Raw genomic sequence first — 22,592 nt, forward strand, 5'->3', positions numbered from 1 at the left:
TTGTCCACTTGTGTTTTCTTTGCAGTCCTGGGGAATAATGTGTGTGCATGCTCATGCATGCCCGTGCTGCTATTTCTCGGGAAAGATTGGTGGGGGGTGTATCAGGAGCCTCCTCTCATCTTCTCCCTGCCTAAGACTTGACTGGGGCAATCTCTGCTCCCTTTATTGTTGCTGTCTCTGGAGAATCCCTGGTGGTGAGGGGGTGGAGACCCTCTCTTTTTCCATGTAAACCTTTGATTCCAGAACTTCAGAGCTGGCTGACACAGTGCCAGACATGGATAGTGAGGGGAGTGAGATGTAAGGAGCAGAGATCTAAACTATGGAGAATTCTCTTAAAAAAAAAAATAGATGTTGATGGATCTTTATTTTATTCGTTTATTTATATGTGGTGCTGAGGATCAAACCCGGTGCCTCACACATACTAGGCAAGTGCTCTACCATTGAGCCACAATTCCAGCCCTAAACTATGGAGAATTTTAAAGCTAAAAGTGGAAAGGAGCAATTGACCAGACAGCTACTCAAAAGGAGACTGAGTCCGCTAGCAATTCGGAGCATGCACTCACCCCTTGCTCATCCAACAGTCCAGAGAATTTCCAAACTTTTCTACTTTGCAAAAAGTTCTTTCATTTCTGTTCCTCAAACTCCAGATTCCCATGGGTAGAAAGAGAGCACTTACTGACCTAAGAGACCCCTCCTGAAGAAACAGATAAGGTGCCTGAAGCCATTTTAACTCATTAACCCACCTGCCTAGTATGAGTATGATACAATAGGAAAGGTAGACTTGGCTAGTGCAGGAAAATCCTGCTCATCTGCACAGAGAACATGCACCCCAACAAGGCAAAAATGTGGGGACAGTTACAGCCTTCTTTTCCTTTATGGAGAAGCTGGAGGTTGAGGAATTCCTAATGATGGCTCAATAGGGGCTTGGTTCCCTGGGGAAGTGGGAATTACCCCCAAGGTTGTCTCCTGTAATTTAAATAAATACTAAATAACCTTTCCCCAGAAAAGACCTTTAGCTGTTGGATTAGGGCACTAACGACCAAGGAGAAACTGAGACAGGCCTCCCCTTCCACAAGGGTCATTGCAGCTTGAGATCCAAAAAAAGCCACAAAATTAATCCCAGACCTGCTTACTGATCTTGAGTGCTAATCTTGAACATAGACCACTCAGGAACACGGGATTGGCTAAGAAGCTCTGAGAAGGGGTGTTGTCACTGCCTTGTCAGGGCTTAAATAGGGGTTCAGGCAAGTAGTCCAAATGCGCCAGAGAAGGGCTCTCTTTCTCGGGTTCTCTGAACTGCACCATGACCCAAACCCTCAAGTTCACCTCCGGAGTGTTCCATCGCGTCCGCTGGGCTCCTGAGTTGGGCGCCTCCGGAGGCTCCAACTCAACGCCCCGGAGCTTGGCGGACATCCCTGGCCCCTCTGTGCCTGCCTTCTTAGCTGAACTTTTCTGCAAAGGGGGACTGTCGAGACTACACGAACTGCAGGTAGGAAGGGACAAGTCTCTGTTCCTGGGGCTGGGGGAACTGGCTTTGATAACGCCAGCAAGGACGGAACATAGGACAGTTGGTGAGAATGGATGCCCATGAATTATTTAAAAAAAAAAAAAGGCTCGATGGGACTGGGGTCGGGGAAGGTATTTCGAGTGCAGAATCAAGGGGTTGCCCTCAGAGCTTTCTCTCTGTACAAACGTTTCCTGACCCTGTAAGATAAGAATGCCGGAAAGGTAGTGCTGGGGATCCTCCGTGCACATTTGGCTGTAAATCTACGCGTTCACTTTCATTCGCTAGGGACTCTTTCTGAGATAGACAGCTCAGGTGGGGGAAGCTTTAGGGATTTCTCCTTGGTTTTGCCCAGATGACCAAAAAGAGGTCCTGAATGTCTGCATGACACAAAATTCCTCCGTTTGGCCCACCACATTCAAACTTTCCAAGACGGTAGAGAAGGAGTTTCAAGCATTGGGGCCATATACTTAGCTGGGCACTCAAGAAGCTCGTGGGTCCCAAGCCTAGTTAAGTGCCCTTGGCATTGGCACAAGCCAAACTCAGTGCCCGTCCAGGGTATCCTAGTGTCTGCTGCATGGGTTTTCCCAGGTGCAGGGCGCTGCGCGCTTCGGCCCCATGTGGCTGGCCAGATTCGGGACCCTGCGCACAGTGTATTTGGCCTCCCCTGCACTCGTCGAGCAGCTCCTGAGACAAGAGGGTCCTCGGCCAGAGCGTTGCAGCTTCTCGTCCTGGGCGGAGCACCGTCGCCGCCACCAGAGGGCTTGCGGACTACTTACCGCGTGAGTCCTCTCTGCCCTCAAAGCTCATACTCCTGACAGCGAGTCCTAGTGAGTTGCAACCCAATATATGCAGAGGCTTAGAGAAAGCTCCGCTGTTTCTTGCAACCTTCCAGCATCTCGGGGTTCTCCAGTCTGTTCCATCCAAAACTCAGGTTGAACCCTGCCCTCGATCTCCACTCACTTCCTTATACTTAGAGACCAGAATCCTGGGAACCGAGGTAACAGCCGGAAAAGGCGAGGGTACAGAATCTGGATAGAATGTAAGATTATTTTGCTCAGGTTACCCGGGAACTCAGTCCTCCCCGCCCCCGGAGGAGGGGCGGGCAGAAAATGAGTAAAGAAGGTAGAAACATGGAAGATGGGCACAGGCAGGGGTAGCTTTTTTTTTATCTGGAAGGAGGAGACACAATACTTGGCCACCCCAGTCAAGCCATCTTCAGATATCCCCACCTCCCTTGTGCGCCCTCTCTCTGCACCCCTGCAGGGAAGGTGGAGAATGGCAGAAGCTCCGTAGTCTCTTGGCGCCGCTTCTCCTCCGGCCTCAAGCGGCTGCTGGCTATGCCGAAACCCTGGACAAAGTGGTCTGTGATCTTGTGCGACGACTAAGGCGCCAGAGGGGACGTGGCACCGGGCCGCCCGCCCTGGTTCGGGATGTGGCGGGAGAGTTTTACAAGTTTGGACTGGAAGGTGAGTGCCAAAACAAAATTAGGGGTAGGTGTGGGAGACACCCGGGAGATCTCCCAGTGCCCTTACAGCGCCCCCTCCTGGCCAGGCATAGCCGCGGTGCTACTGGGTTCTCGCCTGGGCTGCCTGGAGGCTGAAGTGCCCCCGGATACCGAGACTTTCATCCGCGCGGTAGGCTCGGTGTTTGCGTCTACGCTGTTAACCATGGCGATGCCCAGCTGGCTGCATCGCCTAGTGCCGGGACCTTGGGCCCGCCTCTGCCGAGACTGGGACCAGATGTTTGCGTTTGGTAAGGCACAGAAGAGGGTTGGGAATGGGGAAAAGTACAACTTCTCAGAGGTAGTGAGGCATCAGGGTGTCTTTTCCCCATGTAGCCCAGCAGCTCGTGGAGCGGCAAGAGGCCGAGGTAGCCACGATGAACCAGGGAAACCCTGAAAAGAACATGCCATCTGGGGCACACCTGACCTACTTCCTTTTCCGGGAGAAAGTGTCTGCCCAGTCCATCCTGGGGAATGTGACAGAGCTGCTACTGGCTGGAGTGGACACGGTGAGGTTCACCCTCTACCCTGAGAGACCCACTTCCGGAGTTTATCCTCCCCAATCTCTGGTGCCACTTTTCTGTTTCAGGGAATCCCCTATGGTCACGAAGGGGCTCAACTAATCCCTTGATTTAGCACATCCTTGGCCCCAGACTGCTTCATATTCTGCTGCCTCTACTAGGCCCCATATCTAACACCTAAGATGCTCTCTCCTGCCCCTTCAGGTGTCCAACACACTCTCCTGGGCTCTCTATGAGCTCTCCCGGCATCCTGAAGTCCAGAAGGCACTCCATTCTGAGATCACAGCTACCCTGGGCCCAGGCTCCTGTGCCCACCCGCAAGCCACAGTTCTGTCCCAGCTCCCCCTGCTGAAAGCTGTGGTCAAGGAAGTACTAAGGTGAGGCGGGGAGGAGAAGAGGAACTAGAGGAAAGGCTAGGGAAGCAGGGAGAAAGGAGAAAAATGGTATTCTATGGCTGGCCAAAATTGGGTTTGGAAGTTGGAGGCAATGAGAAAGAGGCTATCTCCCCTAGCCTCATCTTGCTTTTCCCTATCTTTTGCTCTGCAACCTAGACTGTACCCTGTAGTACCTGGAAATTCCCGTGTTCCAGACAAAGACATTCATGTGGGTGACTACATTATCCCCAAAAATGTGAGTATAGTCTATGAAGCCCCTTTTTCTGAGCCACTCCTTACTATCTTGGGCCCCAGTCCTGTTCTCAGACACCCTTCAAACCTTCCCCTTGATCTGAATTCCTTTCTCTTGAGTACAATGGGGCAGCAGAGAAATAATTCCAAAAGTAGCCCCAGAAAACTTCTCTGTCAACCAGAACCTGACTTTATCCCAGTCCATAGATTTTCTTTTTCATAACTATCCCCACTCTACCCAACTCTTTGCTTCTGAGACCAAACTGACAAGTTTGATTCCACTCCCACCAGACGCTGGTCTCTCTGTGTCACTACGCCACTTCAAGGGATCCTGCCCAGTTTCCAGAGCCAAACAGTTTTCTCCCAGCTCGCTGGCTGGGGGAGGGCCCAGCCCCCCACCCATTTGCATCTCTTCCCTTTGGCTTTGGCAAGCGCAGCTGCATGGGGAGACGCTTGGCTGAGCTTGAGCTTCAAATGGCTTTGGCCCAGGTAAGTGTTAGAGAGCTTATGTACCCAGACTGAGAAATTCAACCCCTCTAAACTGTGAGCTCTTGTCATATGATGAGCATAGGAAAACATGTAAAACCTGGCAGACCTAATCCTTGAAAATATGGCAATGCCATTATAGGTCTGAAGTATAAGCAAGGATATTTGGACTGTCTTTTTGCCTTCTATAATCCCTTACCCTCACTGACCAAGAAGGCCCCTACTGTCCACAGATGCCACCCCAACTATTCTAACACTAATAAAGCCCTTTGCCAGTTAATCCTCCCATTATAGATTCCCTCTCACCCATGGTGATAGCCTTCTTCTTCCCTTTCCAGATCTTGACCCATTTTGAGGTGCTGCCTGAGCCAGGTGCTCCTCCTGTCAGACCCATGACCCGGACTGTCCTGGTGCCCGAAAGAAGCATCAACCTACAGTTTGTGGACAGATAGTCCTTTGAAAGAGGCTGTCATCAACACAATTTCTTTCATCATAGGGATTTTTTGGGTGGAAGATCAAGAGATACACCTGTTCCCAGACAAGGCCTAACTAAGCTGAATATAATGATCGTAGCAAAGTGCAGGAGGCAGCCCTGACCCATGTGTGAAGTATGCACTTGACCTATCTCAGTAGGTCCTGAGCCAACCACAGTCCCTCCACTTGCTTGGCTCTTTTCCTGGTCATATACAAATCCTTCAGAGCTAACTCAGATTTTAACAGGTAATCTGGGTGGCCTGAGATAGGATTCAACTACTGCTCTTTTGGTGCTTCCACAGTGCTCACTGATGCTGCTGGCTAAGCATTTCTCACAGCATGAGCAAAGAAATTGTGCATCTGCTCTGTACCTCGTTGGTCTCCCTTTACATATGTGAGCTCTTCAAGAGAGACGGATGAGACTTTATTTGGTCTTCATATTCCATATCAGGACCTATCTGATTAGGTGACAAAACACACATTCTCATATTGAAACTGGACCATGTAGAGAAGGGATAAACAGCTTACCAGGCTATGTCTACTCCTCTTCCTTCCTTCATCTTGCCCCAAGAAGATGAATCTGCCCTAGACTGGTTGATGATTTAAAAAAAAAAATCTTGGCTCTCTAGTCACTTTTTCTTCTTTTTCTTTGAAACAGTGTCTTACTATGCTGCCCATGCTGGCCTTGAACTCATGATCCTCCTGCCTCAGCCTCCCAAGTAGCTGGTAATACAGGTGTACACTACCATGCCCAGCCTCTCTGGTCATCACTTAATTTCCAGGCAGAGATATCTTTGGGCCAGTCTTGTTTTATTTTTTATATTGAACATTTTTAATATTCTTAAGTTTTCGAATAAAAGAATCCAAATGTTTTATCCTTGACTTTTGACTTAATCTTCTCTTACCCTCACTTCTTGCAAGACCCTGATCCCCATCTCCTTCCTTGGATTTTCAGATCCCAGGAATGACTGCCAAAGCAATGGGAGGTCTGGGTCCCTGGAAGAGTGGTTTGCGATCCAAAGCCTGACATGTTTCTGTCTGCAGTGGGAACAGCCAAGTCTAGTCTTGCTTTCAGTAAGAGGTCAAGGGGGTGGTAGTGAAAAGTAATTGTAGGAGCTGAGTTTAAAATGGGTTGGGGAGCTAGGCAGAGGCAGCTGACTCTTTGGTGAGAGAAGTCTTTTGGAACCTGAACTACCAGAATTGAAGGATATCCTAGAACAACTACTCTGCCCTCTCTGGAAACAAATTACTACAAGATAGTTTGCTTCAGAGAAAGAGGGTCATAGGAAGGGAAATGGGGAGTCTGACAGCATGAAAGTTGAGTGGGAGAGTGACCAGAAGCCCGGGGCACTGCAGTAGGAACACTAGAATGGGCAGAAGGAGCTAGTTTCTTAGTCAGCATTCTGGCCCCCAAGAGGCTGGACACAGTACTCCTCTTGTAATGTGTGCAGGTTAACTCATCTTCCATCCAGATAAAACTCTCAACACCCTATGCAGCTCCTCTGCATTCCAAATTACCCTTCCCTTGTTAGGGCTTGCCCCTTTCTCCTGTCCTTCCCCCCATTCCAATTACTTGGGTGTTGGTGAAATTTCATTTCACATGTCTTTCTCCTCTGCACTTCCTCTGCCCCATCTTAGACATGGCTCCCTGACCACAGAAACTCCATTAACCATCGGACCTTCTATGAAGGGAACAAATCATGCAAGATCTACGGAAGGGCATGGTATGCCCAATGCCTTGTGCAAAGACCCAAGAGACCCCTCCTCTCAACTCCCTTCTCTACTTAACACTCAAGTCTCCACTTGAATTCCCTTATCACCAAACCCAACTTAAACCTAAAATGACCTGATTTTTAGCACAGTTAAGCTTTAATAAAGCCCAGCCTACCCATACTCTTTCACAGGTAAGAAGGAATGAACAATCGAAGAGGACAGCAGTGCTCATGACCTTTTTCCTGGAAAAGGATCTCTTTAAGTTAGAAAAAGGGAAGGAGAGGACACCACATTGACCTGGTCCCAACCCCCATCTACAGACCTTCATTGGTGCTGAAGGGTCCCAACCCCCATCTACAGACCTTCATTGGTGCTGAAGGAGAGGGAAAAATACTGTCACTGTGCCCGGCTATAGGACCCAGGGTGGAAATGGAGATTGTGTAAGCATGCCTATTATTACTGGATGTGTCTAAGTTTCTATATAGCTCAGGCTCTGCACAGAAGTTCCATGTATGGCACTGAGCCCTACTGGCCAGTATGAGTATTAGTAGTCACTCTGATTTCTAGCTCCCATGTAGCCCCCACCAGCTCTTCTGTGAATAGTCTATCTATAAAGTTTGGCCCTCTGTTCCCTCAGGTGGAGGCATAGAGGGATATATCCCTAGGGAAAGCTTCCCACTGAAGCTTCCCACTGAAGCTTCTCTCTCTGTTCTGATCTCCTCAGAACTTGGAAGTGATATGCTTCCACATTCCAAGGTGAATCAGACCCCAGTTCAGCTTTGATTCCTATACTTCCAAGTGCATCTGTATCCCAGCACCATGGACAGCACCCGGGACCCTTTCTGGAGAGGATCAAGGTTTCCTGCCCAAGGATATGTGGGCCTTTAGAAGAGAATAATTTTCTCCAAAACACCCCAAGTGAGGAGGAAGCACAGAATCTTCCCTAAGAGAAGGACCAATAATAAGAAAGGCCTCTGGATCTGACTTTAGCAATAATAAGAAGGAATTATTTTAATGTTGATGAATGGTTCACTTGAAAGACACCATCATTCATATAATACACAACCCCCAGGCCTCAGGAGAAGGGTACCAGGCTTTGGATTGACCCATTTTCTTTTTCAGTGCTGGGGATGGAACCCAAATTTCCCATAGAGCCCTCTCTATGCTTCTGCCTCCAAGAACAATACCTTCCACTTAATACTACTAACTGGGCAAACCAGGATCAGACCTGTGATCCTGAACTGCCATCAAAATAGGTCGGGGGGACTCCCTCCATGGGTCCATATTCACTTCATACCACTTTTCTGAGGAAGCACAGTACCTGAGAAGAATAGAATTCAGATGACCTCCAGAATAAGATGGACATCTCCAACCTTTCCCCACCACCAGGCTCTAACGTTCAGAGAGAGGGTCTGAAGAGTTCTCAAGCAAGTGCTATACCCTTGAACTACATCCTTGGCCCAAGGAGTTCTTATTCTTACAAACAACCACCATCCTTCACATTTGCAGTGTCTATTACCCCTCATGTTTCCATATCTATTATAACACTCAAAACAAAATTCCAAGGTTCTGTGCAACTCCTGATGAAAAACACATTTTGGAATTTGTTATACCAGTTACTATTTGAAATAAATGAACCATCAACTAGTCTAGAAATATTTATGCCATTGTTGATTTTCTTTGCAATGGCATCCAACCTGTCCCTCGTTTATCCTCATTCCAACTCTATGAGGTAGACAGGAAAACTATAGCTTAGAGATTTTTTCCTAAATCACACAACTTAAAGGTGGCAGGTCTACCCTCCTTAGATAGCATTGAGCACTGCCATCTAGCAGCCAAAGTGACTTATTCTCTAGCAAGTGGGAGTCACAACTTCAACTCAGAACCCACTGCTGCATTTAGAATTTGCAACATGTGAACAGAAGCCTCCCAGCCCTCCAGAAAACCCCCAGATGAGAAAGGAGTCTCCACGTGCATATAAATGATTCTTTATGCCCTTCCCCCATGCAATGGGGGATGGAGCAGGGGGAAGTCCCCCGCCCTCATGCAGGGAACGGGAGGTCAATGTATACTAGTCTTATTGCCAGATGCCCTGTGGCCAAGGGATGGGGAATGGGGGTCTACAGCCCCTTTCTTCTGGCATTGGTCCCCCTTTGCCAAGTCACCATGGTGGAGCTGGGGTGAGGGGGGCTGGAGGCCCTAGGAGCTGAGGTAAAGACGGTTCTTTCCAGGGAAGAAAAGCTGCTCTCCCCACCTGCCCACTGACCATCTCAGGATGAGTATGAGGAGCTGTCAATGGTGGCTAGAATGTCATCCAGGTGTCTACTCAGTGGGCAGTAGAGAACAGACAATGTCTCCAGCCTGAGGCTGCCCACAAAGATCCTCAGTGGTGGGGGCCACTGCCCCAAACACCTTGTCCAGGTGGTTCCTCCAGCAGCCATGAGAGCTTGTGTCTGGCTGATGCATTGACTTAAGATCCCTGCTCTTGGAATCCAGATCAGACGGTGGTGACCCTCATGACAACTTCTCGACCAGAATGGGAGCTGGAACGGGCATCTGGTGGCCGCAGCTGTCCAAGGAGGTGCAGGATTGTATAACCACAGCGCTGAGGCAAGAGCGTCCGCATGCGCTGGGCAGCTGGGGGACGGCTGGTAGCCCCATTGGGGGGGCCCGTCCGTGAGGTCCTGGGGCCTGGCTTCCCTGCTGTCCCTCCCCCTGCATCTCCTCCTATGTCTTTTGTCTTGTCATAATTCAGCACCTTCCACTGCTGGTTCACTGCCTGCCAGCGCTTGAAGATTCGGTAGACAGAAGAACCTTCATGAACGATGAGGCCTGAACAAGAAGGATAAAAAATCTGGGATCAACTGCTGTTGAGACGGAGGCCAAAGGTCCTTAAAACACACATAACAGAGTGAGATGACACAGCTGCAAAGGATCCTGAAGAAGCAGGGAAGGGAGGGATATCAGGATACCTCTAAGGACCCCAATGGCAGAAAACAAAGCCATGAAACTGAGGGGATAGACAGGAAAGTTAAGTGAGTGACTAAAAGGAAGATGCTAAGCACACAAGGGAGAGAGAGGTGCCCTCACCTATGCAGACAACATCCATGAAGCCGTACATGCCGTAACAGATCTGAAAGAGCAGATCTTGACGTTGCCACTTGGCTGAAGGGCTGAGTGAGGACCAGATAAGCCAGGAGATGCTGGCGACGAGGAAGAGCGAGCCCAGAACTATGGCTGCAATCTGGACTTTCTCGATGACTGTCAGGGAGATGGCCTGCCACTGTGTAAGAGAAAAGACTCCAAATGGTCACAGAAAGGGACAGAGTACTGGGTAATGGGCAATCCTGAAAAGGAGGAGGCTCAGGGGCCTTCTCTACATCCTTTAGGTAGGATTTACATCTGTCTTCTCTGTGATGTAATCAAACCTAAAATGTGACACTCACCTGACACTATTTATCTGTCTTATTTTACAAAGGCAGAATCAGGCAAGTGCTCTAAAGCCAAAACATCTAGGTATAAATTCCAAATCTTAACTCTATCCCTTACTGGTTGAATAACCTTATGCAAGTTTTTAAATCCCTTTGTGCATCAGCGTTCTCATCTGTAAAATGGGGAAAATGTATCTAATTAATAGGATTATTATGAAGCTTAAAAGAACTAAAGAGTTAATGTATAATCACACTTGATAAACAGAAAACACTGCATTTGCTATCATTATCATCATCATCAACTTTCTTTTCCTTTTCTGTTGTCCCAGTGCCTGAAGCAGTGTCTGGAATACAAGTGGCACCCAATAAATGTCTTTGTGAATAAATGAATAAAGGATTTACAGACAGGAAACTTCCATAATGGTGGGGAGGAGTGTCTTTGGAAAAAAAGAGTAAATGAGATAAAATAGGCTCCCTGATCCCTATAGCAGAAAGGCCTTCCCCCATTCTGAGTCCCCTCTTTGCACCTCACCTGCAATGGGTTCTTGGTGCTGATCGCCAGGACCTGGTACTTGAAGTAGCAGAGTTCACAGCTCCAGGAGCCCCTCTCACTGATCCAGCGGATGAGGCAGGGCTGGTGAGTGCAGCGCACCGATCCGTCACAGCGGCAGGGGCTCAGGAGCTCCCCCTGGAGGAAGTGTGAGGAAAGGCCCTGTCAGTCATCACCATCCCACCTGATTCTGTGCTCCTGTTGAGGGAAACCTCTTAAATTCAGACCTGGACTAGGGAGGTAGCTCAGTAGTAGAGCGCTTATTTAATATGTGTGAGGCTCTAGGTTTGATCCCCAAAAGTGGGGGGGGGGGGAGACAAAAACCCGTCAGGTCTTTCACCCAACACTGGGCAAAAGGCTAACGCTGCAGCAGAAAAGAAGGAAGTCAGAGTTCAAGAAACACTTCCCATACTAAAGTAATGCGGTATAGGGGTTGGGGATAAGACTGGTCCTTCTCTTTTCCTAGAACTTGCAAAAGGTAGTTTTCAATATTTCCTAGAGGGAAGGCTTTGCCCTAGGATGCGGAGGGACAGAAGGGTGAGAGTTTCTGAACCATGGTTTCCTTCCCCCATCCTATCATTGTAAAGTACAGCATTTCATAGATCTGATGGAGACTAGAATGGATTATTGGTCTTCATTTCCACAAGGGTAACTCTTGAAGGTGGGAGTGAAGCATGTTCCCCTTTAGTCAAGGAATCATTTCTCATTACACAGAGACACCCTCTGGCACTATCCCGGGACAACTTTGTCCATAAAATTTAACAAAGGCGGCTCTTTGGAATGAGAAAGTTGCAGAATGTGAAGTGAAAAGTGCCCCAGCGGGAGAAATAGTGAGGCAGGGTTCTAGTTTGGTCCCTCCCCTGAAGATGGGAACAGATGCATTCTCCATAGGTCCCCTCAGTAAATGGCGACCCTGGCTAAGGGGAGCAGGAGACAATGCTGTCCCCATTAATGGGAGAGAGGAATCATGACCCCTCCCAGGAAAAAGCCCCACCTCTTCCTAAGGACCCCCGCCACCCCAACCCAAACACACTCTCCAGGAATCTCCAGCCAGCTGCCCCACCTCGCCCTATTCCCACCCAAGTCCTGGGTCCCGCCCAGCCTCCTCAGGCCCCGCCCCCTGCTCACGGTCCCCGCGGACAGCCCAGGTGCGCGCCCCCCACCCCTCCCTGTCCAGCCAGGTGCCCAGGCCTGACCTGCTCTGGGCCCTGGAAGCAGATCCGGCACTGAGGGGTTCGGAGTCCGCTATCCAGGCTGCTGCTGAGCGACAGGGCATCCAGTGCGCCCGGGGGCGGTGGTGGCGGCGCGGGCGGCGGCGGGGGTCCGGTCCGCGGCTCCTTGTCCCCGGCCAGGCCCCGGGCCCGCGGCTCCGATCCGTAGTACTCCTCCTCGTCGCCGTCGCCGTCCCGGGTGGAGCAGCCGGCGAAAGGCGCCCAGCGGCAGCCGCCTCCCCCGCCCCCCCGGGGCTGCGGCTCGGCCCGGGGCCGCCCCCCGCCCGTCAGCACCAGCAGCTTCAGCTCGTTCAGGAACATGCGGAGCCGAGACTTGAGCATCGTCCGGGCGCCGGGGGGCGGGGGGCGGCGTGCAAGGGGGGCTCTTGGGCGGCGGGGGGAAGGGAAGGGACAAGGCCGGGAAGGGGGCGCGCGCTGGAGAGCCGAGCCGGGCTGGGGTCTTCCGGGCCTGCAAACGCCGTTCACTGCTGACACCACCGGAGCTCCGGGGCTCGCGAGGCCGAGAGGGCTGGTGGCCCAGGGGCGGCAGGGTAGGCAACCATGACCGGGGCAGGGGGCGGGGAGGGGGGCTCAGGGTGCCGCGCCCTGCGGGTCCGGGTCCGGAGCGGGCCGGGCCCCCGGAGTTACGCGCCCGGGTCCTCCTGCGGCGGGGCCGCCCCCCATCGCCGTCCTCCGGCCCCAGTCCCGCTCCGGCTCCCGGATCCGGCTCGGCTCGGCCCGTGCGCTCGGCGGTGGCAAATGGCGGCTCCTTCCGGCGGCGGCGGCGGCGGAGACCCCCCCGGAGCGGCGGGCGGGCGGGGCGGGCGGGGCGGGAGCCGGGGAGCCGGGGAGCCGGTGAGGGATGGAGGGAGGGGCGGGGAGGGAGAGAAGGATAAGGGGCCGCGGCTGCGCATCCCCGCCCTGCCCCACACGAGCAGGTGTCCCCAGGGGCGGGGCGAGTGTGCTAGCCCCGGCAGGGTGGAGGGAGGGGAGTGGCCGAGGAAGGGGAGTGTGCACATGGGTAGGAGAATAGGTGTGTGTGGGGGAGTGGGTGTGTTTTGTGCGAGAGAAAATGTAAGAAAAGGTAAGTGGTGAAAGGATGCAGGTGTACCGGGGGAGAGGTTTATGCGAAATGTGAGTGTGCACAGAGCTGAGCAACGTCTGAGGTTGAGCAAGGGATTGACTCAAGCAATAAACACTCTTATGCAAAAGACTGAAAAGTATGCTAGGCATTGGACTGTAAAAGAGAGCTGTGTGTGTAAGGAATAGAATCGGATTATGAGAGAAACAGAAGCGTTTCATTGTAACCATTGTAACACGTCAGAGAGGTGAATGAGCAAGACAAATAGTAGTGCCAAAGGGATGGGAGTATATTTCCCGATACCTTCTTGCCCTCACCTCCACTACACTGAAGACAGACACACTCTCTCTCTTCTCTCTCTCTCTCTCTCTCTCTCTCTCTCTCTCTCTCTCTCTCTCACACACACACACACACGCACACACACACACACACACACCTTTGTTTTTATGGGGGCCTTGAGCCTGAGAAACAATTCTCCCCAATCCCTTTTCTTTCTTTTCTTTTTTTTCTTCCTGTTTTACACTTAACATCCTCCCTCTCACCCTTTTGCAAAGCTGAGGGAAAAGAGATTCCAGGGGAGCCCACTGGGTCAAACATGCTGGGAAAAAATTAATTAGTAAAAGAGTAATTAACAGGAGAAAGGAGGAGATGGAGCCAGGGACAGACTGCCAAATTAAGGCTCCCAACAGAAAGTGACAGAGAAGAGGCAATGTTTTTATGAAGTATTCAAATGTTTTGGATGGACAAATGAATGAATCAGAAAGAGAGGCTGGAAATCAGGCAGACATAGAGGATAGTTTCTGTTTTAGAGACAATAAGCTGCAGTAGTCTTAGTAGGGGGAAGGTAAGGGAACTAGTATATGAAGGGAGTTTGACAAACTTGCAGACATTTAGCTTAGACTTCCAGAAGCCATATAAACCAACCATCCCTAGCAAGGAAGCCAATAAAATATTTACCTCTCCAGCCTGGGCATGGGAGGTGTTTGTTGTTGTTTTGTGTTTTTGCAGTTTGAACCCAGGAACCCATTACTACCTAGGTACATCCACAGTCCTGTGTGTGTGTGTGTGTGTGTAATTATTATTTTTGAAACAGGGTCTAAGTTGGCTAGGCTAGCCTCAAACTTTCCATCCTCCTGCTCACTATGGTGGCAAACACCTATAATTCTACTGTGGAGGTTTTTCTTTTGAGTGTCCCAGGTGCCCTTGCCAGCTGCATCAGAATGAAAAGCAAGAAGAAATCTATAGCAACATGTCTTCCTATTTTACCCTGAATCATGGCTTACATTTCTCTTTATATGAACTCTTACATTGTTAGCCAGATAGTTAGGGAAATTACAAATTTGGATAAAAGAAGTGGCGAATGCAAATGATAATAAAATAGTTACAGACTTTAGGGCTAGGGGTGCAGTTCAGTGGTAGAGCACATGCTTACCATTCCAAGCCCTTGGGTTCAATTCCCCAGCAACCAACCACCCCAATTTTTTTTTTTTTTTTTTTGCCGGTACTGGGGATTGACCCAAGGCCTTGCACATGCTAGGCAAGTGTTCTACCACTGAGCTATATCCCCAGCCCACCAAAAAATAATTTTTATATGGTTCCATATTTTAGACAAATTCCCACAAATGGGATAGTAATCCCTTAGTCCCACACTCCCAAAGAGCTCAAAGATAATAAAGTTGGAGTTAATAATACAAGAGAAGTCAGAGATGGGCTGGCACTGTAGCTCAGTGGCAAAGGGCTTACTTAGCAGGTGTGAGGCACTGGGTTCAATCCTTAGCACCACATAAAAATAAACAAAATAAAGGCATGCTGCCCATCTACAACTACAAATTTTTTTTTTTTAAAGAGAAGTCAGAGAAATCTTCCTCTATCTAGGTGTGTGTGGACAGGATCCTTTTGAAAACAACAACAACTACTTCTGGGCAGGGATAAGGGATAAGAAAGCTGCACTGGGAGAAGAGAGGGAAGCAAAATGATCTCTCTGAGTAGTCATAAGATTTGCAGAGGGGCACAAGTCATTCTCATATTACGTAGTGGTCTGTGGGGAGGATGACTTCCTTGGACATGCACACCCCTATATCTACCTGTCTGTATACAACGCACACATCACAGAACCGCAGAATCTTAGTGCCGAAAAGAACTTTTCAGGTCAAGTATTCCAGTTCAGCTCATCGATAACTGTCTCTGCCAAGGGACATCTAGTCTCTGGCTTTAACACCCCCTAGGAGGTTTGGGAGTTGGGAAGAGGGGAGGGAATTACCTTGTCACTCTTCCTATTAGATTATTGTATTATCTCCTGTCCATTTTTTAAGTCCTACTTTGGTCCTCACATGGGAATTGTCTACTCTATTTTATAAGATCACACGATTGGCTGCATCTTTATAGACAGCCTTATCACTACTTCGGAGAGCTAGTGACTGAGATGCCAAAACCTAACCAAAACAAAAACACCACCTACAAACTGGAAGCAAGCACTTAACAAAAATTTTGTTGAATGAGTGAAACAAAGACCCAAATGAGAATCTGTTTTCCCATGGCGATGGAGCGAAAAGATGACAGCACCACCTCTAGTACTCGGATCCCTCATCCTCACACGGACCACAACCTGGCCACCAATACGGAAGAGACTGAGAGACAAGCAAGAGACTGGAGTAACGCTCAGGTTCGGCCTTCAGCCAGGAGTTGAAAGCTGGGTGGCCCAGGTTGCCATGGCACCGCCTTGGGCTCCACCCTCCCTCGCCCCCGTGCGCCCCCCCTCCACAGACCGGGTTTTGTCAGCCAGTCATGTGTCTCGCTGCGTAACCACACCTCTGCTCCTCCGAGCAATGTTAAGCGGTCACGTGTGATAGCAACAGGTCACGTGGCTACCGTCGCCCCTCGGCCCCCTTCCCTCATCACTCCCCTTCCTTCATCGCCCCCCTCTCAAAGAGGCTCCGACGGACTCTCTGCGCATGGGTAGCAGTCACGTGTCCCGAACGTCCGGCGTTCGCCCCTCCCTCCCCGTTTCCGCGCGCCTATTTGGCAGCTGGTCACATGGTGAGGGTGGGGGCGAGGGGGCCTCTCTAGCCTGCGGCCTGTGTCTATGGTCCCGCCCGTAACGTCCAGCTGCCCCGGACGGAGCTCGAGTGTATGGCGCCGAAGGAACCGGCTCCGGGGTCCCGATAACGGGCCTGCCCTCGTAGCTCTTGGCCTGCAGTGAGGTAAATGCAGCCACTTCTCAGGAATGGGGGCCAGTCTCCGCCTCCCAAGACTTCCGATGCGTGCGCCTGGCGGGCTGCTTTTGGAAGGGTCGCCCAAGGGCGGGAAGTGGGGCCTTTGTGTTGGTGGAAAGGTGTAACTTTAGGGACTGGGGTGTAAAATCGTCGATGCTAGATGTGCCATGTGTGATCTCCTTTGTGCACGGCACAGTGGTCCCCAAGAGAAAAGCGTATATTTTTCTTTCAGTTTCACGTGGCCAGAGGAGTTGCTGGTAGAGTCATTGTGTTACCTGAGCGCGGCCTCTGGACTGTTGGGAAGGGGATGGGATGCTGATGATGGTGTTCATGTGGGAATCGCTTTACTGCTACATGCTGCTATTATCCTAACTCTGGAAGGAATTTTAATGGTAGATGTCTCTGTGATTGTAGGGTCTCCCCTTATCTGAGAATGGCTACCTCACGATATGAGCCAGTGGCTGAAATTGGTGTCGGTGCCTATGGGACGGTGTACAAAGCCCGTGATCCCCACAGTGGCCACTTTGTGGCCCTCAAGAGTGTGAGAGTCCCCAATGGAGGAGGAGCTGGAGGGGGCCTTCCCATCAGCACAGTTCGTGAGGTGGCCTTATTGAGGCGCCTGGAGGCTTTTGAACATCCCAACGTTGTCCGGTGAGAAGAAGGTGGAAGGGTGGGAGTGGGAGTAAGGGAAAAGACAACCTTTAAGTGGGATGCGTGGTCAGAAAAAAAGTGGGGAACCTGAGAGAATATGGGAAACTGTTATCAGATCAAAGGGGATTGAGCAATATGTGACCATTTATTCTGGCCAGGCTGATGGATGTCTGTGCCACTTCCCGGACCGACCGGGAAATCAAGGTGACCCTAGTGTTTGAGCATGTTGACCAAGACTTAAGGACCTATTTAGACAAGGCACCACCACCAGGCTTGCCAGCCGAGACCATCAAGGTGAGTATTGTGGGTAGATCTTGAGAGATGGATTGGGATCTATGTTTAGAGCTTGGAATTTCAGGTATGGTGTCTGTTTCCAGTGAGTCTGTACCTCCCCCTTCCAAACCAGGATCTGATGCGCCAGTTTCTAAGAGGCCTAGATTTTCTTCATGCCAATTGCATCGTTCATCGGGACCTGAAGCCAGAAAATATTCTGGTGACAAGTGGTGGGACAGTCAAGCTGGCTGACTTTGGCCTGGCCAGAATATACAGCTACCAGATGGCCCTTACACCTGTGGTCAGTAGAAAGATGGGAGCTAAAATGGGTTCTGGTTGGTGGTAAGAGAGTATGTATAGTATTTGAGAAGTTCTGTGCTTCATGTCTTCAGTCACACAGTTGTGATTCATAACTAGGAGCACCCTCACCCACTCCTGTTCCCTTTAGGTTGTTACACTCTGGTACCGTGCTCCTGAAGTTCTTCTGCAGTCTACATATGCAACGCCTGTGGACATGTGGAGCGTTGGCTGTATCTTTGCAGAGATGTTTCGTCGGAAGTATGGAACCCCAAAATCCTAAACTGTATCGAATTCTCCAAACTTTTTATTCATCAGCCATTATCTATATATACCATTCCCATATTCCCCCCCATGCCCATTGATCCCCTTAGTGCTGGGGATCAAAACTAGTGCCTAGTGTGTGCTTGGCAAGCATTCTGCCACTAAGCTATGTCCCCAGTTCACTCTGCCCTTTGTTTTACTTGAGTATTACTGACCACCTTTATCTTTAACCAGAGACACTGAAATTTCCCGGAGTTAGTAATTTACTATCACTGTTCGTTTTGAACCGCTTAACACTAGTCATTCCACTACTTTCTTTGAAAATGATCACTACTTAAATCTGTTTCACCTCAGGCCTCTCTTCTGTGGAAACTCTGAAGCTGACCAGTTGGGCAAAATCTTTGAGTAAGTACCCAACAAGGAGAAAATGAATTTCCCATTTTGAGTCCTATTTCTGCTGAGCTCTAGATAGCAACAGGCTCTTTCCCTGGGGAACTGGAAAAGGTCCTGACCAGATTTCTTCTGTCCCCACAGCCTGATCGGGCTGCCTCCAGAGGATGACTGGCCCCGAGATGTATCTCTACCCCGAGGAGCCTTTCCCCCAAGAGGACCTCGCCCGGTGCAGTCAGTGGTGCCTGAGATGGAGGAGTCTGGAGCTCAGTTGCTGCTGGTACTAGTAACAGGCATGGGGTGGGATTGGGATGAGAAATGTAGTAGGTAAGAACCCAGATCATTGTAGTTCATGAGACCTTATTGGTGGATGGGCTGCAGTTATTACTGCTGTGAATGGCCAGAAAGGGGCATAGAAGTAGCTCATTCCAGGATGTTGGAGGTGCAGGGTTTTTTCCCCCATAGCTTTCTAACCTTTGCCTCTCCCCTTAGGAAATGCTGACTTTTAACCCACACAAGCGAATCTCTGCCTTCCGAGCCCTGCAGCACTCTTATCTACATAAGGAAGATGATCCAGAGTGAGCATTGGAGTGGCTGCCACAGAAGGAAGAGATGATGCCATTTTCCCTCTTCTGGACACTTGAGTGGAGAAAACGCCATTGAGAAGGCGACCTCTGCCTTTCTCTCTGAGGCTGTGAAGACTCCTCCAACTTTTCACAGAGAATTTTTTTGCTGCCTTAATGAAATTTTATACTCACCCTTCCTTTTGAGGCTTATCCTTCTCCTGCCCCCCCCTCCCATTTCTATACACTAAGGGGTCTATCTTTCCTCCTCTTCCCTACCTTGATATTGGGGTCCTTTTTTTATACAGGAAAACAAAACAAGACAAAGAAATATGGTCTTTTTTTTAATGTTTCTTACTCTGATTGGCTTTGCCATTGGGTGATTTGAAAAACCACTTGAAAGAAGGAACTTCCCTGCACAACTATAAAGACTCTTTCATTAAGTTACACAGGGCCTAGGCTGTCAGTGGAGCTCTTTGACTGGAGGTTAAGGCGGCTTATGTTCACTAAGCTTTCTCAAAGTGGGTCTTGCATCTGATTTACTCTTGGAGCCAGGCCAAAGCATGTTGAGGTGGTCTAGCATGCAGAAGAGTGAAAAAAAAGAAAAAGCTATGAGTGAGTGACTCTACCCCACATCCATGCACTCCCAGGCTCTGTCTATATCCACTTGGGGAAACAGGGAGTATTTCCTCCTCCTTACTTACTCTTGTTCCAAAATATGTCAGGACTTAAAGCCTAGCCATTCAATTAGTTTTAGGGAATGTGGCAAAGGGCCTTTCCTTTTTCTTAAACAAAAAGGGCTTTAGACCCTAAATTTTCCCAAAGGGAGGAATAAAAAGCTGAGAGAAAACAGGGAAAAGTCAGAAGGGTCCTTAGTCTCATAGAAAGGCACTAGGGTTAGCTCGAGGGTCCTTCTGATTCCGAAATCTCATTGCTAGCCAAACGCCAAGGATCTATGGAAACAAAGGAAGAGAAGCACAAGTTAGTTTTGAAATTTGGGGGATACACTTACTAGAGAAAGTGTATGAGGGAACTGAAGAATATTACCTCCGTAAAGCTAAAGAATAATCCAACACCCCCCAGGATTTTCAGGGCTTCGTCTGAATGCTTAAGAAACTTTTCTCCACACATCTGGCATGTGGAACTCCTGTTCTTGCAAATCTGAGGATTACAAAATGTGTTTACAGATAATGCAAAGTCCCTAGTAACAAAAATCCCACTTAGCTATATTCCCAGCATCCATATCCATATCTTCTCTTGTGCCAGTACAGTCCCAATACAAAGCTGCTAAAGAGGTAATGAGATTCCAATTAAATCGGCCAATGTGGGCATTGTCCTGATCTAGGTTGCTATTTTTCTCCCTGTTGTGCTTCTCCATCCACCAACTCACTGCATTGCAAGAAGGATCATCTTGGTACACAGTTGTGAGGTTGAACAAGCCACAGCAATCAAAACTTCTTTCCAGTTCATGCCTGGTGCTGTTGCTCATGACCCACCAAGAAGCATTGATGACATCTGTCTAGAGAATACAAGCAAGGGGAAGTTATCTCCTATTCCCCTACATCCTGATCTTGGTTCAAGTGTCTCAGTTTCCCTGTTCTAACAAAAGAAGTCAACATCCTTTGGAAAGGAATGTATGTCACAATTACAGTGATAAATGTCTGCTTTGTCAGGTTCTCTAGATAACCCTCATGGAGAATTAACCATGTATCTCAGAGGAAGCGCATGGCTGAAGTAGTGGACCTAGGATGATTTGGGGGAGCAAAGTCAAGACTTAAAGTAAGGAGTTACATCAGAATCCCACTTGGTAAGGTGGGGAAAGGCAAGCAAATACTTGAAAGGGCATCCCCTTACCTGTTTGCTTCGGTTAATAGCCAAACATGAGCAAGAAATTCCAAACTGGAAGATGAAGACCAAACCAAGGATGATCATGTACTGAGAGGAAGAGTTAATGGAATAAAGTAACCAGATATATTTTTTTTAATTTGACCTTTCTTTACATATATTAGTTGTAGATGGACACAATACCTTTATTTTATATAACTGTGGTGCTGAGGATCGAACCCTGTGCCTCACATGTGCTAGGTAAGCATTCTACCACTGAGATACATCTCCAGCCCCAGTAACCAGATTCTTTTATGTTCCATTTTAAATAACCATCTGGTCTCATATGTTCATAGAAATTACACAATCATGTCAAGTTGAAACATCAGCTTTTGCTGTTTTGCAGACTATGATACAGGGAAGGTCAAAGAGACATGTCCCTACAATCAGAGTCCCATACCCTTTCTAACTTATTCCTAGACAAGAGCCCAGGTGTCCCTATCATTTCACACCAGGATACAAAGAATAGCAGGACTTGGTGGTGGTTGACAGCACCCACTAGTCCTGCAACTGCAATTAGGAGAAGGAAGACTCCCACAGCAATGACTCCTCCAATGATGTGGATGCTGGACACCAGACCCAGGCCCTTGCCCCAAGCAGCCACTCCAATGAGCAACAAGCCCACCAGCTATAAGAAACAGAAAGCAGGATACATCTCAAAAGAATTCTGGCATACAGCACAGTCAAAGGCTATCACAAAGGGAATCTGGCAAAAACTGGACAATCCAGGTGCCTGAATGGTGGGGGGTGGGGGAACGGATGCTACAGAAACAGCTTTCCTGGGTTCTCTTTCCAAAGTAGGTCAGAATGGCTGGGATAGGGAGACAAGGGAAATAATATACACATTGAATCCTTAGCGCTGTCTACCAGTTGTTTTGGAAAGAGACCGGTTCACGAAGTGAGGGATGGGACTTTATACCCACAGCCTTCACTTCTTACCCCCCATCCTCAGACAAGACCCCTGATCACCGGAAGTCTCTCCTCTTCCACGGAAATCCCCAGGAATCCCCTCCTCGCCGGAAGTTCCTGGGAATCTTCCCGGAACCCCCAGTACACCCCTCTCCCCACCGGAAGTCCCCTAGAGGTTCACCCCACTCGCTTTTCCCCCGCGAAGCTTTCCCCCACTTCCAACATCTCACCATGTAGACCACGTTGAGAGCGCACAGCGCATTCTTGGAGCAGGCAAAGCCTCCGCAAACCATCTCCCCAGCTCTGGGGACCCAAGTGGTCCCAAGGACTTGGGGGGAGGGTCTTAGGGGACCGTCTTCAAGGACCCCAACAGCTTCTGTCTCTTTAAATCGAAGACGGCCAAACTAATTCTCTGCGCCTGCACGGTCCCACCCCTGCCTGTGGATTGGCGAAGCTCGAGGCTAATCCAGGACGTTGATGGCCTGAATGCCAATCAATCTGCTTTACGTCACCGACCCGCCTCCCGGTCCCTCCTTTAGTTTCTTCATTGGATGAAATTTATAACTGGGGGCCGGGTTTCTAGACAGTCTCATACCCACCGGAGCCTAAACTTCAAAGGCCCGGATTGAAAGCTGAGCTTTCAATGCTTAGGGTTGAGAGAGGGCTGATCTGGGGTGGGAGGCTCTGGAGAAGCTCAGGGGAAAAGCGAGAAAAGGGGTTTCGAAAGCTGGACGAAAGGGCTCTGCCCCTCGAAGGCGAGCCTTTCCCCCCGCCCCCCGCCTCTTTCCCCTTGTCTTGCGGTGACCTCATGATGACACCATTATCATGTTATTGCGTCACACTGGGGAACGCCCAAAGGAGACAAATATTGAGCTATTTGGCCAGGCCACTCAGGCCTCGGGTTGAGCATAGCACCACCCAGCAAACCCTCACACGTTTTGTGTACACTAGTACACAAGTTCTGTTCGGTATCCCCGATTACCAGGGTGTGAATATGCAAGAAATTCAATTTGGAAAACAGCGGCCTTCGACTGGTGCTTTCCTGTTT

At 49.5% G+C, this 22,592-nt stretch overlaps 4 protein-coding genes across 8 annotated transcripts; 2 read left to right on the forward strand and 2 right to left on the reverse strand.

Annotated features, from left to right (window-relative positions):
- Nucleotides 1–123: 123 nt before the first annotated feature.
- LOC124108295 (25-hydroxyvitamin D-1 alpha hydroxylase, mitochondrial) lies at nucleotides 124–5,997 on the forward strand. 2 transcript variants are annotated; one of them, XM_046466747.2, is made up of 9 exons: nucleotides 124–1,489; nucleotides 2,096–2,286; nucleotides 2,771–2,973; nucleotides 3,059–3,259; nucleotides 3,345–3,517; nucleotides 3,734–3,906; nucleotides 4,081–4,159; nucleotides 4,447–4,644; nucleotides 4,980–5,997. In XM_046466747.2, the coding sequence occupies exons 1-9, from the start codon at nucleotides 1,304–1,306 to the stop codon at nucleotides 5,091–5,093; spliced, it is 1,518 nt and encodes a 505-aa protein (XP_046322703.1). In that variant the 5' UTR covers nucleotides 124–1,303; the 3' UTR covers nucleotides 5,094–5,997. The 2 variants fall into 2 exon arrangements, with proteins under 2 accessions (XP_046322703.1, XP_046322704.1); XM_046466748.2 differs by having other exon boundaries at nucleotides 3,146–3,259.
- Nucleotides 5,998–8,800: 2,803 nt separating this feature from the next.
- On the reverse strand, nucleotides 8,801–12,820 carry Marchf9 (membrane associated ring-CH-type finger 9). The gene is made up of 4 exons (XM_046466749.2): nucleotides 12,006–12,820; nucleotides 10,792–10,947; nucleotides 9,919–10,111; nucleotides 8,801–9,660 (listed from the first exon to the last, which is right to left on the reverse strand). Exons 1-4 carry the CDS (start codon nucleotides 12,360–12,362, stop codon nucleotides 9,326–9,328), a joined length of 1,041 nt encoding a protein of 346 aa, XP_046322705.1. The 5' UTR covers nucleotides 12,363–12,820; the 3' UTR covers nucleotides 8,801–9,325.
- Nucleotides 12,821–16,086: 3,266 nt separating this feature from the next.
- Nucleotides 16,087–18,951, forward strand: Cdk4 (cyclin dependent kinase 4). The gene is made up of 8 exons (XM_046466757.2): nucleotides 16,087–16,301; nucleotides 16,728–16,964; nucleotides 17,123–17,258; nucleotides 17,371–17,538; nucleotides 17,686–17,795; nucleotides 18,153–18,203; nucleotides 18,333–18,468; nucleotides 18,681–18,951. The coding sequence occupies exons 2-8, from the start codon at nucleotides 16,747–16,749 to the stop codon at nucleotides 18,768–18,770; spliced, it is 909 nt and encodes a 302-aa protein (XP_046322713.1). The 5' UTR covers nucleotides 16,087–16,301; nucleotides 16,728–16,746; the 3' UTR covers nucleotides 18,771–18,951.
- Nucleotides 18,952–19,082: 131 nt separating this feature from the next.
- Tspan31 (tetraspanin 31) lies at nucleotides 19,083–21,984 on the reverse strand. 4 transcript variants are annotated; one of them, XM_046466758.2, is made up of 6 exons: nucleotides 21,775–21,983; nucleotides 21,096–21,263; nucleotides 20,606–20,686; nucleotides 20,142–20,270; nucleotides 19,799–19,912; nucleotides 19,083–19,704 (listed from the first exon to the last, which is right to left on the reverse strand). In XM_046466758.2, the coding sequence occupies exons 1-6, from the start codon at nucleotides 21,835–21,837 to the stop codon at nucleotides 19,630–19,632; spliced, it is 630 nt and encodes a 209-aa protein (XP_046322714.1). In that variant the 5' UTR covers nucleotides 21,838–21,983; the 3' UTR covers nucleotides 19,083–19,629. The 4 variants fall into 4 exon arrangements, with proteins under 4 accessions (XP_046322714.1, XP_046322717.1, XP_046322716.1 ...); XM_046466761.2 differs by lacking the exon at nucleotides 21,096–21,263 and adding an exon at nucleotides 21,289–21,446 and having other exon boundaries at nucleotides 21,775–21,970; XM_046466760.2 differs by lacking the exon at nucleotides 21,096–21,263 and having other exon boundaries at nucleotides 21,775–21,984.
- Between the last annotated feature and the right edge of the window lie 608 nt (nucleotides 21,985–22,592).

Source organism: Marmota monax, unplaced genomic scaffold (genome assembly GCF_021218885.2).
Source record: "Marmota monax isolate L192 unplaced genomic scaffold, Marmota_monax_Labrador192_F-V1.1 WCK01_AAM20220418_F8-fsc00151, whole genome shotgun sequence".
Taxonomy (NCBI): Eukaryota; Metazoa; Chordata; class Mammalia; order Rodentia; family Sciuridae; genus Marmota; species Marmota monax.

What these genes read in the sequence shown, in the direction of transcription:
- LOC124108295 (XM_046466747.2), top strand. Translation starts at nt 1,304, where the DNA reads ATGACCCAAACCCTCAAGTTCACCTCCGGAGTGTTCCATCGCGTCCGC. An exon ending in GCTTGCGGACTACTTACCGC is followed by an intron (nt 2,287 to 2,770) that starts GTGAGTCCTCTC and finishes GCACCCCTGCAG; the next exon opens with GGAAGGTGGAGAATGGCAGA. An exon ending in TTACAAGTTTGGACTGGAAG is followed by an intron (nt 2,974 to 3,058) that starts GTGAGTGCCAAA and finishes CCTCCTGGCCAG; the next exon opens with GCATAGCCGCGGTGCTACTG.
- Marchf9 (XM_046466749.2), bottom strand. Translation starts at nt 12,362, where the DNA reads ATGCTCAAGTCTCGGCTCCGCATGTTCCTGAACGAGCTGAAGCTGCTG. An exon ending in GCTTCCAGGGCCCAGAGCAG is followed by an intron (nt 10,948 to 12,005) that starts GTCAGGCCTGGG and finishes CACTTCCTCCAG; the next exon opens with GGGGAGCTCCTGAGCCCCTG. An exon ending in GCACCAAGAACCCATTGCAG is followed by an intron (nt 10,112 to 10,791) that starts GTGAGGTGCAAA and finishes TCTCTTACACAG; the next exon opens with TGGCAGGCCATCTCCCTGAC.
- Cdk4 (XM_046466757.2), top strand. Translation starts at nt 16,747, where the DNA reads ATGGCTACCTCACGATATGAGCCAGTGGCTGAAATTGGTGTCGGTGCC. An exon ending in TGCCAGCCGAGACCATCAAG is followed by an intron (nt 17,259 to 17,370) that starts GTGAGTATTGTG and finishes CTTCCAAACCAG; the next exon opens with GATCTGATGCGCCAGTTTCT. An exon ending in CAGTTGGGCAAAATCTTTGA is followed by an intron (nt 18,204 to 18,332) that starts GTAAGTACCCAA and finishes CTGTCCCCACAG; the next exon opens with CCTGATCGGGCTGCCTCCAG.
- Tspan31 (XM_046466758.2), bottom strand. Translation starts at nt 21,837, where the DNA reads ATGGTTTGCGGAGGCTTTGCCTGCTCCAAGAATGCGCTGTGCGCTCTC. An exon ending in ACCAAGTCCTGCTATTCTTT is followed by an intron (nt 20,687 to 21,095) that starts GTATCCTGGTGT and finishes TCTTCCTCTCAG; the next exon opens with TACATGATCATCCTTGGTTT. An exon ending in TATTCTTTAGCTTTACGGAG is followed by an intron (nt 19,705 to 19,798) that starts GTAATATTCTTC and finishes TTGTTTCCATAG; the next exon opens with ATCCTTGGCGTTTGGCTAGC.